At 40.5% G+C, this 15715-nt stretch overlaps 1 protein-coding gene across 1 annotated transcript in view; it reads left to right on the top strand.

The window, feature by feature from the left end:
• Positions 1 to 9280: 9280 nt before the first annotated feature.
• EHBP1 (EH domain binding protein 1) overlaps positions 9281 to 15715 on the top strand; it is a 239491-nt gene continuing 233056 nt past the window's right edge. The window contains exons 1-2 of the mRNA XM_072410274.1: positions 9281 to 9494; positions 10332 to 10705. Of these exons, the coding sequence (XP_072266375.1) occupies positions 10602 to 10705 (104 nt within the window). The 5' untranslated portion in view covers positions 9281 to 9494; positions 10332 to 10601. The remainder of the gene's footprint in view (positions 9495 to 10331; positions 10706 to 15715) is intronic.

The raw sequence follows: 15715 nt of genomic DNA on the forward strand, positions 1-15715 counted from the left end.
GCTGGTTTCAATATAGGAGCACTAGGAGTAAAGTAAACAGTCTCAAAGACTAGGAAAACAATAGCAATTGGATAATGTTACCTACTCTCTCGTCTTCTTATCCCTGGCCGCCAAGTAGACTTTTTCAAATCTATGTGCACATTAAAACATTCTAAACCCAAGAACAAAAATATAACGTATTATTATTATTATTATTATTATTATTAAACAGGATTTATATAGCGCCAACATATTACGCAGCGCTGTACATTAAATAGGGATTGCAAATGACAGACTAATACAGACAGTGATACAGGAGGAGAGGACCCTGCCCCGAAGAGCTTACAATCTAGTAGGTGGGGGAATTTCACACACAAAGGATGTGAGATATGTAGTGTGGGAAGTAGTGATGGTTTCAAATGACAGAAGAAGCCAGGTAGGCAAGTTTGAAAAAATGGGTTTTGAGTGCTCTTTTAAATGAGCAGAAAGTAGGAGCAAGCCGAATAGGACGAGGAAGACCATTCCAGAGAGTTGGAGCAGCTCTAGAAAAGTCTTGTATCCGTGCGTGTGATGAGGTTATGAGCGAGGAAGTCATTAGTAGGTCATTGGAGGAGCGGAGAGAGCGGCAGGGGGAGTATTTTTTAACCATGTCAGAGATGTAAGTGGGACAATAACTGTGTAGGGATTTGAAGGCAAAGCACAGGAGCTTAAATTTGATTCTAAGGTGAAAAGGAAGCCAGTGGAGAGAACTACAAAGAGATGTAGCGGAAGAGGAGCGGAGCGAAGGATGGATGAGTCTGGCTGCAGCATTCATAATAGATTGTAGAGGAGAGAGTCGGGTTAGTGGAATACCAGCGAGAAGGATGTTACAGTAGTCCAGACGAGAAATGATAAGAGCATGTACAAGGAGTTTGGTGGTCTCAGGGGACAGGTAGGGGCGGATTTTGGAGATGTTGCGTAGGTGAAGGTGACAGGACCTGGAAATGTTCTGAATATGGGGGGTGAATGAGAGGGCCGAGTCAAAGGTGACACCAAGACAACGTGCCTGAGGGGAGGGCCGAATAACAGTATTGCAGCTTACCAGTGCTTGGACTTTATTATGAGTTGGCATGGCAGGATATCATTAATTATTATTAAACACAAAACTCCCCAGCTTAGGCCTGATAGTCATATAGACCACTAGTGCACCCTGCAAGAAAATGAGACCCAACTTCAATTGTGCCCTGCTTGATCTAACAAGAAGCTATGTAATGCAGTAAAAGCTGGGTCCCAAAAGCCACCTGTCTAACAAATCTGAGTGGGGAGTGTAATTTTGTATTTATCACTGAATAAATTCAACCTTAGAGAGTTGATTCTCCCAGAAAGAAATTCTAAAACTGAATAAGTGCATGGTGAATCAGCCTACTTGTAGTTGCAGGAAGTACTTATAGAACCCCAGGTAACTGGACCTTATTGGATTTTTTTCCCTTTTGATCAAGCAGTCCAAATGCTTCAATGAATTGAATGGTCCATTGAAACAACCATAAACTGATTTTTTGTTTTTCAATTCGACTAACCGAAAGTGATCAATATCAAGTGTATATTTAAAAAAGCCATCAGTCAGGTTGGACATATTCTGTTGGTTGTAGAACTATTGAGTTTTTAATACCTCTTTATTAATTTATGTTCAATGTAGTTTTGTATAAGTGGTACAAGTGGTCACACAAGATGCACTCAAGTTTTTCCGACTTTATGAAAGTGATCTAGGTATACCAGATTTCCATAAATGTTGACATTTTTTTAATTTTTTTGGCTCAGAGAACTTTACAATTTTGTAGAATTATTCTTTTACTGTAGGGCTCACACATATGTGTGCTGCATAACATTGATGTGCATTGTCGTATGGCAGTGCCTTCATTTGAAAGAAATTGTTGTATGTTGTGTGTTTTCAACAAATTGAAAATCAGGCATGCTCTATCTTTTTTGCTCTGCAGTGCACAACTCACAGAATTGTGTAAGCACTTTGTAATTGAAAATGCATTAGGGTGCCAATCATAATTAAGGGCACCATAAAGCAATACGCAACGCAACAGCAGAAACAATATAAATGAGCCTATAAGGTTTAATTTTCAGAAATAGATTGTTGATAAAGCTTTAGTTTTAGATGGATACATGAGGCTCTATTTATAAAACAGGGAATCAGAAATTCCCTCAAACATTCCCTGGTGGGCATCTTCCAGGTCAATGTATTTCAAAGGCAGTAATTGATTCCGTTTTATAAATAGAGCCCATAAAGTGGTAGGATGACAAATAAGACAGGGATAAGAAATACTAGGGGGGTGTTTAGGGAGCATATAGTACAACTCACATTTGTTTTCAAAACCAAATATTCCATGTATATATGTGTTCTGTTTCTGTGGGTTACCAATAAAGTATGCCCCTGTACTATTTTTGGCTTTCCACTTATTGGTAAAAAGTAAAGTAGGTTAATCCTATTTTTCCTAGACCTGCACACAGACATATTTTATATTCTCACTTTTCTGAATTATTTCCTTGCCCAGTAGCATCATTCCATCTACAGCTCAAGGCACACATGTAAATCTCTCAGTATCAAGGCGTGGAAATCTCATTAGTAACACAAGTCACAATCTAGAAAGAAGAGATCATGCAGCTTCGAGTGCTAGGATAGCAAGAAAATGAGTCAGGAAAAATGTTCTGCACAGGAATTTCTGATGATGGGAAAAGAATGACGCACCCTCTACAGTGGACACGTTTTACATTTTTAAAATGAAATGGAGACAGAACACAAAAGCAATATGGGGATTAATGGCTAAACTGGATAAATCAGAAGTCTTAAAGCTTTGCTCAGGCCTCTTAAATAGAACATGTTTTATGAACCTCCTCTAAAAGGTACAGAAAAATCAACAGTATAAAACCCTTATAACGTGTTGGTTGATCTGTGTATTTCATTGCAATGCAGTAAAACCATTTTTGCAATGTCACAATCCTACTCGAAATGATATACATTTGTCATATTGCATCCTTTTAGTAGCAAAACCTAATGTGCCCTAGATATAAGACAGCTCTCCCTTTGATTTATATTCCACTTTTTCATTGCAAGTTCTGCTTTCTCATGTAGGCCTATTCACCGTACCAGCAAAGTGAAAAGATTCTTTTGTGGGTGATTTTACAGAATTGTAGCATCTTCAAGCTGCAAATATTTTCTTGCTCCAACACATCTTTTTAAAGTTGCATTCTAACGTTTGTATTGGAAAAATGTGCATTTTAAATGTTCTGTGGTTTTTAGTACATTTTTATATAAAATATGTCTCTTATCTGATTCAAGACAAAGTGGCAAGTTCTAAAGAAAATTTTATACTCACCCTAACCACCAATCATTGATATTTACCTTTGCCATGCTTCCTGCTGCTTTGTTCATTTTATTATTAATATTAATGTTATTATTATTCTCAGATTGTTCATGTCTCAGATCCCTTCAACATATGATGCACTCCTGGGTATGAGTAGGAAGATGACCTCAGTCTGCTGCTGCTGCATTCAGTCAACAGGCTGTTGGTGGAAAGATAATGCCACTTTCTGATGCATACTTGCAGAATATGATAAGTACCTCCTGGGTGCCCCAACATTTCTAGTGCTCTAACTTTAAAGAAGTGTCATCCACCCAGCTGTGATGTGTCAATTTTAGGATTAGATGGAGAGAAATACAAATTAATTTCAGCTTTAAAAATTGTACAGTATTTGAAAACTGTTCTTAAAAAATCCCAAAGATGAATAAATTCATCATTTTAAATTAAAAGTTTTTTTTCATTTTACAATTCAAAGCTGCAGCATGTCTGCATGTCTAGTATAGTATCCCTGCTATGTATATCACTGCATAATATGTTGGTGCTATATAAATACTGTTTATTATTATTAATAATAATAATAATAATAATAATAATAGTATGCTGTGACTAAATAAAAAATACTTAATAATTAAATAGCATTTATACAGTAGGTCAACTTCTTTTTTGCAGTTTATTGTTTCACAAGAATTTCCAGCCACAACTTGCTCAGATTTCTGTGCAGTCATTAATATGGCGTTATTTTAACTGTCCAGATTGAGAACCAGACAGGTTGAATAGCCGGTAACACGACTCTGTAGAAGGAGAAGCAAATGGAAAATTGTTAATAAAACATGATGCAGCACTTGTTTCATTACCTTGTAGTGGGCCGATGATGCTCAACAGTAATTGCTTTGAAGTAAATATTAGTTTACACCACACGCCCTCTTTATTGTTATGTATATTCTAGAATAGGTGTATCACATAGTTCTGCTATTATAAAGTCAGTTTGGTCTGTATTGGGAAAAGAAGATGTGTCCATTCTGTCTGCAGGGGCTTAATTACAGTTACCTGCACCCCCTAGGCTATATATACGTCAGATGATTGTCACCCAAGACAAACAGTTGTGCTTGTCTTGAGTGAAAAAATCTCATTTGTACAGCAGTCCTCCAATGTAATTTATCAATCCGCCATGGACTGATAAATAGGGAGGATTAATGACCAATCATGACCGACCACTGTACATTCCTAAGGAGGAAAGCACAGCAGGGTGTCAATCAGTCATCCTTCCCCCGCCCCTCTCCATAGAACAATACAATGCTGTGTGTACAGTGCTTGTTTGTTCATCTGCCACTTTTGAAACTATCACAAATGATCCTTTCCAGCAACAGTGATCTGACCTGTAAACAAAGCCTAGTAAGGATATCTCATAGTTTTAGGAAAATCATGTTTTCTCCTTCCCCTTCTGTACCTGAATAAAAAGCTATAAATTCTGTGCAGGAATTCTCTACAGCCAGCTAATATTTAATAGAAATTCCTGTCTTTCCTTATCTTTTCGGCCATGTTGACACCTCTGAATTCCTTCACATGATGCAGTAGCAGTGCAGAACATCACAAGCCTTGCACTCCAAAAAAGCAACAAACAGGATTTGTTTCTTTAAATCTCTGCACTAAAATGTAAAACTATAAGGGTAGGGGTAGCTCTAAGGAAATCCTCAACCTGGGACTACACAACAATGAAATTTTAATTGTATTGAGAGATTTACCTCTTTGTTTACCATCATTTTATTAACAGCATATTGATTTTGGGTTGCTTAAAATGGCTAGATTGCAGCTGTAGCTTACAGATTGATATAAACTGAAGTTTATACACCTCCTGTGTCTGAAGGATAGCATTAGTATCCCATTATGCTTCATTTGTCTTTTATTTGAAATTAGGCAACCCTTGGTGCAATAAAAAGGTTATTTAGTGCTATATTCCCTAATGGAAACCAGTTAAAATAAAATATGGACGGTGCCATTGCTAAGGTATTTAAGTACATGCCCCAGGGCTGTAATCCTTGTCTTTAGCTTCATGACAAAGGAAGACACTGATCTCGGGTCATCATGCAGCCATTGAGGTGTCATGACACCTGATATTCACATACTTGTTCCGGGTCAATCATTATCCAGGCACAAAGAAAGGAGGAACATAAAGAGAGGACAAAACTGTGAGATTTGACATTTTGCAAAAGGATGTATTGAGCTTCAGATAGCTTCTGTGGGTTATGGAAGCCCCTTTTATCTACCCCAGACACTGCACACTTCAGATTGTGATACCTTTCAGGGTATGCACACTTCAGATTGCTTCTGTGAGGTATGGAAGCCCCTTTTAAGTATCCTAGACTTGTCTTTATGCCAAAGTACACTAACCCCAATGGCAACCTTGTTTATGAACACAGACATGTGATTGCCATGCTCATACATTAGGCTGGGTGCTTACTGTTGTGTTGGTGATTGTGAATTAAGCCATGTGCCATGTTAAAGTAGCCCATTCAAATAGGCTATCTAACATAAAAAAAAGATACATACACTGTTAGGATATGTGTTGGGGTAAGATGAAGTGCATGTAGGTTGCCAAAGTTCATTTGGAGAACTGCATTACACTCGTGTGCAATACAGTACAAATGTGCAAAGAACACATTCCCATGAAGAACAATGGTGGCAGTACCATGCATTGAGGTTGCTTTTCATTAGCTGGAACCAGGGCTTTAGTCAAGGTGGAGCTGTTCCAAATATCAGTCACTTTTGGCCCAAAATCTTCAGGGGTCTGCTAGAAAGCTGAAAAGGATTTCACTTTTCAGCACAATAATGCCCCAAGCATACATCAAAATAAAAAAAGAACGGCTTCAGCAGAAGAAAATTAAAGTTTGGAATAGTCCAGCCAAAGCCCAGACCTAAATCCAATAGAAAATCTGTGAGGTGACCTGAAGAGTGCTGTGTACAAGTGATGGCCTTGCAATCTAACAGTTTTGTAACGCTTTTACAAGAGTGGACAAATATTGGCAAGATGTGCCATGCAGATACACTGCTACCCAAGTAGACTGAATGCTGTATTTAAATCAAAAAGCAAGTTTTAGGGTATGCACACTTATGCAACCGGCTTATCGGACATTTTTGAATTATACAAGTCTTAGGTTATAATAAAGGTAAGCTTTGAAATGATTTATTGGGGTCTTGTTTATTACAGCTCATAAACCTGGCATTTTAACAGCAGCGTACACATTTTATATCCACTGTATATAGCCAAAAACACCTTTTACTTATACATTGATCATGTGACCAACTGGGGTGACCTGGAGACTTCCCATTTGCTGTCTGTTGCTGGGGTCTTCACAAATTCTGGAAGATTCCACATGTGAAATCATCATAGCAACTACAGATTGCCTGTCTTCACCAGCAGAAGAGGCGCTGTGCAGCGTCGTGTAGGGGCAGAGTTTTATTTGAAGTTTGAAAATGGGTGAGTTGACCTATCTTGTATCCAAAGCCAATTGTTTTTTGTTCAGTTTTGGATGGGGGTAGTGAGAGGTCAGAACCCCTTACAGCAATGTTTCCAAACCAGGGTTCCTGCAGAGGTTGTTAGGGGATCCTTCAGCAATGAGAAATCTGGGCCTCTCAGGTCAGTGTGAGTGACACCAATGATCCTTTTGGTTATCTGTAGGGATGACATTCTTCCTACTGACCATCACACTATTATACCAGGAGCTGTGGATATAGTAATATAGAACGGGTTCCCTTAAGACCTGAAAGGTATTTCAGGGTTCCTCCAAGTTAAAAAGGTCCAGAAACAATAGGCCTGATGTATTAAAGCTCTCCAAGGCCGAGAGAATACATTTTCTTCAGTGAACCTGGGTGATCCGGCAAACCTAGATTGAATCTGGTTCAAGATTAAAAACATTGCTAATAAATAGCAAATGACTTTTAAGAAATCCATTCCAGGTTAGCTGGATCCCTCAGCTTTACTGATGAAAGTTTATCCTCTCCAGCGAGCATTAATAAATCAGGGCCCTTGTCTTACAGGGAAATTCACAATGTCCAGGTGACCTTTGTTACTGGGACTTAAAGAGGAACTAAAATGAAAAATGCCAAAAAAAAAAATACAATTACCTTTAATCCCGCAGGGCAGTCCGATCCATCCGGGGGTGTCCTGCATCGGGTCCTGAATCGTTCCGGCATACGTCTGCGAGCCGGCGCTCTGGGCGCCGCCATCTTTGTCTCTTCTTCCTACGTCACCCAACCCAGCCACGAGATCGGGTGATGTAGGTTGGAAAAAAAATTGCCGATCTCGCATGTGTGAGATCGGCAATTTTTTTTTCTTTATGCAAAAAGGCTCCTTCTGCCCATGCCCAAGATGCTCAGCCATGTATAGAAGGAGCACCTAAGAGCCTCCCGGAAGTGTGACCTTGGGAACCCGGGAGGCCTTAACCCTCCTTTTCATCCTTGATCGCCAGGGGGAGATTAAGGGGTGGGGGTGCACCCCTTTCTTTTTTAAAAAAAAAAAAGGGTGTTGCACCTAAAAAACAAACAACAGAATTTTTACTTTACATAAAAGAGTTGTCTACCCTTTTATGTAAAGTGAAATTTCTGAGTTTAGGTACGCTTTAAGTAATATAAGGAACATTTTGCTTTGTCCCCTGAACAAGAATATAGCGGAGATCCCCCAGTTGGGACACTTCTAGTGACAACTTTCTATGGCAGGGCTACTTTCTGTTGTGTCAGTGAATTAGTGTAATGATATCAGCTAAGAGATTGCACTCCAGTGTCTGTACATGGGTGGAATGAAATATCGCCAGAACAGCATTATAAGAGGGCAGGGCATATCCTTTGACCTCTTTGTAGAAGCAGTGGTCTCTCTCCATAGGTCCTGCAGTCGTGCCTATCACTCCCTGCTGATTAATGAGTGTTATCTCTGATTTGACCTCTGCAGAGAGACCACTGCTTCTACAAAACAGCAAGTGACCGGCTTCCACAAGAAAGCAGAGGACCGGCTTTTCTTCTCAGGATGTTAGCTTTCCACGCCATTTATTTTAAGCACCTGGAATGTTAAGGGTTTCTCTCCGAGCTGCAAGATAAGATGTTGTATGAGTGGATTGAGGGATATGAAATTAAAGTGGAATAAAGTTTGTATGATCAGGAAGGTCATTAAGGCAGAAAGATACAGGTGATGTCCACCTGCAATAATGCGTCTTCCCCGCCTGATCGCTAGAGGTTTCTGGCAAAAAGCTGAGTTGCGCATGTGCAGCGTCAGATTTGGTTACCAGGGAAACCCGGCATTCGTGTGCCGGGATGAATAAACATGCAGGAATTGGGTCATCTAGATATGGCCAATAAAAATGGCTGAAGATAAATCAGAAGTGGAAAAAGCAAGATGGCGGCGCCTGGGTTGCCTGGGTTTAGTTCCACTTTAATATTCCAGAGAACTGTTAATGTGCTGAGGATCACAGCATGTTGTCCTCCCCATGGGACTGGCCAGGCAGACAATGGGAAATGTTCTCCCAAAATGGGTTGTAGTAGGCTACTTTGCTGAACCAAAAGTCACAGCAGACCTTACGAACAGAAGAAAAAGCTATTCCCACATCCCAGCAGTAGGAAGGTGACCGGAGTCCCCGCACTAATAACAGGCCTGGCAGGGTGCAGTCTTCACACAAGCTCCCAGGGCAGTATATGATTCGATAATTGACAGTTCAGGTATCCAATCAGTAGCTTCTATACCATAAACAACGTCTTGTCACTTTGCCCGTCACCCAATCACCTTCTCTCCCTGAGAAGGCGGTCACCTTTCCTGACTGTCGGGCAGCTCCATAGAAGAGCCATTTAAAGCTCCGACTAGCCCCGCCCTATTATACCTGGGCGTTCATTCGTCCGTATGTTTACAGGCAGGACAACTATCCAATAGGCGCCCGGTATCCATGCTGCTGGATGCCCAATGTGGAAAGCGGCAGTGGTAGTGGCGGTGGAGCGGGCTCTGGCTCGTAGGGAGGGTTTTAGCACCGAGGATTGTGCTGGAGTGCAGGGCCGGGGGGGCTGCACCTTTCTGTCTGCATACTAAATATCCCTGGCCTGGAAAGGGGATCCTGGGAGCTGTGTCCAGGCTGCTAATCCAGGGCATGGGGGATCCACAGGGTTTAAATGCCCCAGTGTGACCAGGAGGAGGTAAGCTGCACTGATCTGTGTTGTTCTGATGATCCCTGGAATGATTTTACCAGTGTTCTGCCATTGTACCTCTTTATTTCTAGATAAATCTTCCTCCTCTATGGCTTTACTCCATTGCAGTGATCCCCACATGTGGCTCCCAGCTATCTGGGGCTCCAGGCACTTTGTGCAATATGCATGGATAAATATTGCTTGATTTCTACATAAATCACACAATGAAGTTTATTTTGTAGTGCTATATGGGTTATTATATGGGTTATTGTCATGTTGCAGGTGGTTTGGGCACTATGAGAGATTGGGGATCCCTGCTGTCCTGTGGGCAGATTAGGGGTTAATGGTGAGCTAATGACAGCTTGTAGTGACAGGAGGAGGGGCGGCGAGGGACTTGGGAATCATAGGCATGGCCAGTGTTTTGGGTGTACTTCCATTATCTTCCCTGTCCTGATGTCAGATGCTTGGCACAAGGCTATAATTGCCTAAGGTATAATTATGGTGGGGGAGAGATGATCTATAATACAAATGATGTGTTTTAGGCCAGTGTTGAATCACTTTCCCTGTTCTGTGTCAATGGGAGTAAGGGGTGGGTCAGACATCGCCAACACCACCATTACCTTTTACCCATACACATGACTTGTGTGTGTTGCAAGAAGGTGTGCTGATCATATCTCTGGGGCTATTCGTCTCCATACTATGCAGGCATTCCATAGACTTTCATGTTAGTATGTCTGACTGTAACCTACATAGGGATTGCTCCCAGCTTTGCTTAGGAATAAATTGTTCCATGATGTCAAATATTAACTGCTTTCTCTCTTCTGCTTCCTCCTTTGTCTGTACCAGTCTAGCTCTACGGATTCCACGTCATTTCGCCTGGGAGGAGGATTGACTTTCCATGCACTGGGGACTTCCTTTCCTTCAGCCATGCAGGAGTCTCCTGAGCTGGCTGTCTGCTTTCTAAAGTGGGATCTGCTGCTGATGTCTCTCATGAGAGCTGCAGGACAACAGCCTACGTTTGGCAACCTCTGCCCTGCTATGCCCACCACCTTGTAAGGCTGCTCAGAATAATACAGACAAGACGCCTTTTTCCCCTTTAACTCCGCTGCTTTGATCATGGCTTCAGTATGGAAGAGGCTGCAGCGTGTGGGCAAACATGCCTCCAAGTTTCAGTTTGTGGCATCTTACCAGGAGCTGATGGTGGAATGCACTAAGAAATGGTCAGTGACCTCCGAGTAACATTTGTATTTGCATAGCTGTCTGTAAACACACACTAGCTAGCCAGAAATTACAAGCTGTGTAGGGAAGAACAGAAAATTCCTACCCCAATGAGCTGTCAGTTATTCCCACTTCACACTTTTAATTATTCATCCATGGGATATGTTACATTGTTGTTCGATACCTTATAGCACAGCAGAATTTGTGTCTGCTTCCATTTTCTATCCAATAATACCCAACAAATGAATGAATCTGGTGCACAATATAAGATATTGAAAGAGCTAAGCATGAACTGATGATCAGTAACCAAAGCGATCAATCGGATTTCAGTCTGCTACAGATCAGTATAAGATAATGGTTGCTAAGGGTTACTGTACTTCACATATTGCTCTTTACCCAATTTATAATAGGCTGAAATAAGGACAATATTAAGTACATGTGATATGGCCTTAAGTAGTTACCATACTTTATTATGTTACTAATAACCGTATAGTTGTTTATGTATTATTTAAAAATATTATATCTTAAAAAAACAATATTTTTATGAAATTGGATTGTTTGGACAGATACATTGATTATGAAGTTTTGTACACTTGCTTGTGTATTATGTTTTTGTTTTTTTGGCCAATGTGGTGCTTGTGCAAAATGCTATGTTTATTTTTTTCTTTATTTTTTACAACGCAATGGTAAGCACCTGAAATGGGGTGAGCATGCTGGTGTCACATTTATATTCAGAGCAGCGTTTTGGAGCTTTGTTTGTCATTGTCATGTAATGTATTGGAACCTATACAATATAAAATGGATAAAATACTCTCTAATATTTAGGCTATATGCTCTAAAACGCAGTCCTGGGATGAAAAATGATTTTGTATTTCTTGGAAGTGATGATCTCTCTCTCTCTCTCTAGCAACATAATGCTCTCTTGGCCCCAAGACTTTGCTCCATTCAGCCCCCGGAAGTAAGGAAATACTTTGCACTCTCGTCTTTCTAGTTGGACCTTACACAAGGCTAAGGACCTTCTCTCTTCCCCTATATGACCGTCCTGGCCTTATATCCAAGCACCAGAGCTGTCATACGAGTTGGAAGAAGTATGTCCCTCGATATGTGGAAGTACCAGGTGTTCTCATTGGTGCAGTGGGATAGTGAAGGGAAGATGGAAGTAGGTTAACCTGTTGCTATCTCCTGCATAGACAATGCACAGGTTTACAGTTTGCTTTAACTCACCATAATGTTTCTGGTTATACCTTCTTGAATGCCAGCAGCACAGATTGTGATATGCAGTTCAATAATAAAAGTTCACATCACCATGATGCAGCTGAATAGAACACAAACTGATGTCATTCAGATGGATGAATAATCATGTCGGAGACGAAAGCTTAGTGTGCCAGATTTAGACCCTGCAGGAAAGGCTTTTTTCAATTCTATGGTGAACTGGGCCATCAGAATCTAAGCAGATCAGCGAATAGTGCACATCAGTGACTGCAAAATCTGATTTCCTGTTTCATGTTATAGAACTTCATATATGACAGGTCTTTTTAATGTAGAAGGGAATGTAGTCTGTAAGATTGCTTGGGAGGTAAGTGGCATATGCACTTATTTGCCCATCTATTTTATTTATGATTTCTAATGAAAGAAAATGAAATGTACACAATGGAGATAATTTTATTCTCTGAAAGAGGATATTGCAATTTGCATCTGCTTAAATTCTGCCTTCCCTGGCTTCTCCTTCCCTTCCAAACATGCTAACAAATCCTTATGGTTTTCATTCCAAATCTTATTTTAAACCAACATCTTTGGGTCTTTATGCCTCTCTATGCAATGCAGGCAGATAATGGGTGATGATGGGTGCTTTACACAGCATCCTGCCTCAGTACTAATACCAGGAGCCATCATCCCCCAAACAAGCAATGGACTGGATTTTGGTAGGAATTATACAAATATACAATAAAATATGACTTGGTGGAATGGGCATTTCTAGGAATACTGTGTTTGCCTGCTGACATCCTTTGGTAACACCCACATATGATTCACCATGATTTGTAGATCTGAACATAAATGAATGAGAGGGTTGGGCCAGGACATTAAAGAGAAAGTAAAGCTAATCACCAAGAAGTTGTTAGCAGGCAGCTCTTTATTGCAGAAGGGATGGATTATGTATCCTCTGCAATAAAACCAACCTACCTTCCTATTCACAACCTCACTTTTAATGTACACTGAACTGTGTGTGTGTGTACAATTCGGTGTACAATCCCGGCATAGCTGGCTGTCATGCACTGGATTTATGTCTATCAGGCTTGGCATTCAAGATTGCTGGGGGCCCGAACCTGGAAATGGATATGGGTGATGCATGCAGGAGAGCTGATTTTAGTTTCACTTTAAGACTTTGGAGAAAGGGGCTCAATAATGTTAGATGTTCTCCAGCCAGGAAAGGAGCCTGGCTATATTTAAGTTTACTGCAGCTCTAATGCACTCAACTTCTAATGCAACATAATCAGTGTAAGCAATTACAAAAGGCAATGAGGCTAAGACTAGAGTTCAGCTTTAGGTAATTTTCTAATGGAGTAGAAGCTTGGGAATTAACCATTGCAATTCATTACTTTAAATCATTTCAGTTGCTATATATAAAAGATGAGATTTAGCCAAACAATAAATACACAGTATATGTGAACAGCTTTATCTTTCAAAATATTTGTTATTGTAGGCTGTTTTGTAATTCAGACAAACTTATTAGAAAGATCAGCCAGATCCTTGACCTCATCTGCTGCAGTAGGAAGGGTAATTCTAGAACTTTCAAACACCTCCCAAGCTTTTTGATTGGACAATAAAGTTCCAGCAGCATTCTGACCTGGTCATCCTTCTCCTCCGGTCAGCCGGTTGCTTGTTAGCTCATGAATCCTGTGCAGAGGATTTTAAAATCTGCTACTTAACAAAGTTACATTAAACAAATACACTTTGATTATAATTATCATCTTGAAGGTTTAAAGAGACATGGGCAATTCTTGACCACTGACGATCTCAAATAGGAACTGCTTGACAAGTATTTCTGTGTTTTTAGCTACTTAGGTCATTACAGGGCTATAAAGTTGAAACCAAACAAATCTTTCAATGCAGATCAATATCTGCCCAGTTTTTGAAGACCTTGTTTTACATCTGAGGGATGCTGACCATTCATTCATAAGGCTCCATTAACTGGAACGTCTATCTGTAATCTGCTCACCTCAATTGACTCTGTAACGGACCGGTAGACTACTTGGCATTTTGCATGAAGCCATTAGCTTTCAGTGGTGCATTGATCGCAAGGTATTGCCAGCAAAGTGCAGTGTTGTACAGAATTTTTAGAACATCTGAAATTGCCCTGCTACATTTTGGTTCCGGGATTGATTAGGTCTACTTTTAGCATTGTGGCTTTGTAATGGCAAGTTTGTCAGGTGTGGGCTGAAGAGGCCAGAAAAACTGTACTGATAGGGCTGCGTAGGCTGTCATTTTCTGTTGCAGGTAATAAAAATGTTGTAGTCTTCTTACTTGTTCCAGGTAGTCCCTTGGAAAATATTGAAGGGGTAAGATCAGCATGAACGCTAGATTAGGGGCCTGTTTAAGAAGGAGAAATCTCCATATTTTCTCTTTCTTTCTCTGTTTGAAGTAGAAGTAGTCACCAAACTATTACCAGAGGTGCTTTATTTAGAACTGAGTCTTGCATGAAAGCAGAACCCAGCCTGCTATTTTTGTAAATAAAAATGGACCTTTCAGTAACTTTACATGTCCGCATGAAAACATTTCTGACATGCTACAATATGCAGAAACAGTATACACATTAAATAAACAAACATTCTACCTGCTCTGAAATAACATGTATGCTGCAGACAGGATGGGGCACTTCAGCAGTCTCCTTTCTATAATGATAAGACTATGTCATTGTAACATTGTAGCAAGTTGAAATGTGCAGGACAGATCTGTTCCAGACATTTATGAATACAGACAAAACTTCAGAAGACAGTGACCTCTCTGAGCTGATATATCAGTCCAGAAGGTATAGAGGGTACGCTAGGGGCTGCTTAAACAAAGATAGCGCCAAATTTCTAGGAATAAAAAAAGTAGGTATTGTCAAGGGGAGTACTGCAATATTTATAGGAGGTGAAATATACCTATTACGCTTTTATATTGCTTAACATCATGGGCATACCTAGAAATCAGAACCTTGGATTGGCCCTGGCTTCTTCTTTGGTGGTCCTGTAGCCATTGACCTAGGACTGCCAAGTGTGATTCTAATGTCTCCCACTGGCTGAGCTTTCCTGCCCCAAGGATCAGTGCTTGCAGGCTACTGTCCCTGATTCTTCTCCTTCTGCCTGCTCTGTCTTATCACAATGGTAGGGTAGAAGGGCTAGAACAGATGCAAGGACAGCAGCTGTTGATGCAGACAGAGACACAAAGCAGCTAAGGGACACCTGACAGGTAAGGGTCACCTTGCCAGCCCTGTCCTCACCTGGCGGGACCCATCTCTAAACTGGCCTTCCTCCTGAGATGGACAATGGCCCTGCATTTACCATGCGAAAATCTGTTGCTAGGTCAGGCAAATTTGTAACAGATAAAAGGAAAGTTCTGATCCAGGCATTTTCCAATCGCTTATATATAAAATAATATAATTTGTATATGTCAAAATAGTGTGCATTACTGAAGAGAGATTCTATTCATGCTGAATTAATTGTATGACTCTGTCTTGAATAATTCTCTGCAGTATCTGGAGCTCTCCGCTTGATGCAGCTTTCTGCTGTAGAGTCACATATTTAAATAGAAGCCACATAAACCAGATTTTTCCTTTATCAGTTACTCAGCAGTGTGAATGTAAAAAGGAAGGGCTCCATCCTACCAGATGCGTGGTCATGAATTTTGGAGAGCAGACTAAACTACATGGTTCAAACCCGAGCATTGTGTGTAGTGCATTGCGAAAAGTCCTCCATGCTGCATTGTGGATATTTGGCATTCAATTAGTCTTTCAGAAATGAAGGATGATGCCT

The sequence above is a fragment of the Pyxicephalus adspersus genome, chromosome 4, assembly GCF_032062135.1.
Source record: "Pyxicephalus adspersus chromosome 4, UCB_Pads_2.0, whole genome shotgun sequence".
NCBI classification, from domain to species: domain Eukaryota; kingdom Metazoa; phylum Chordata; class Amphibia; order Anura; family Pyxicephalidae; genus Pyxicephalus; species Pyxicephalus adspersus.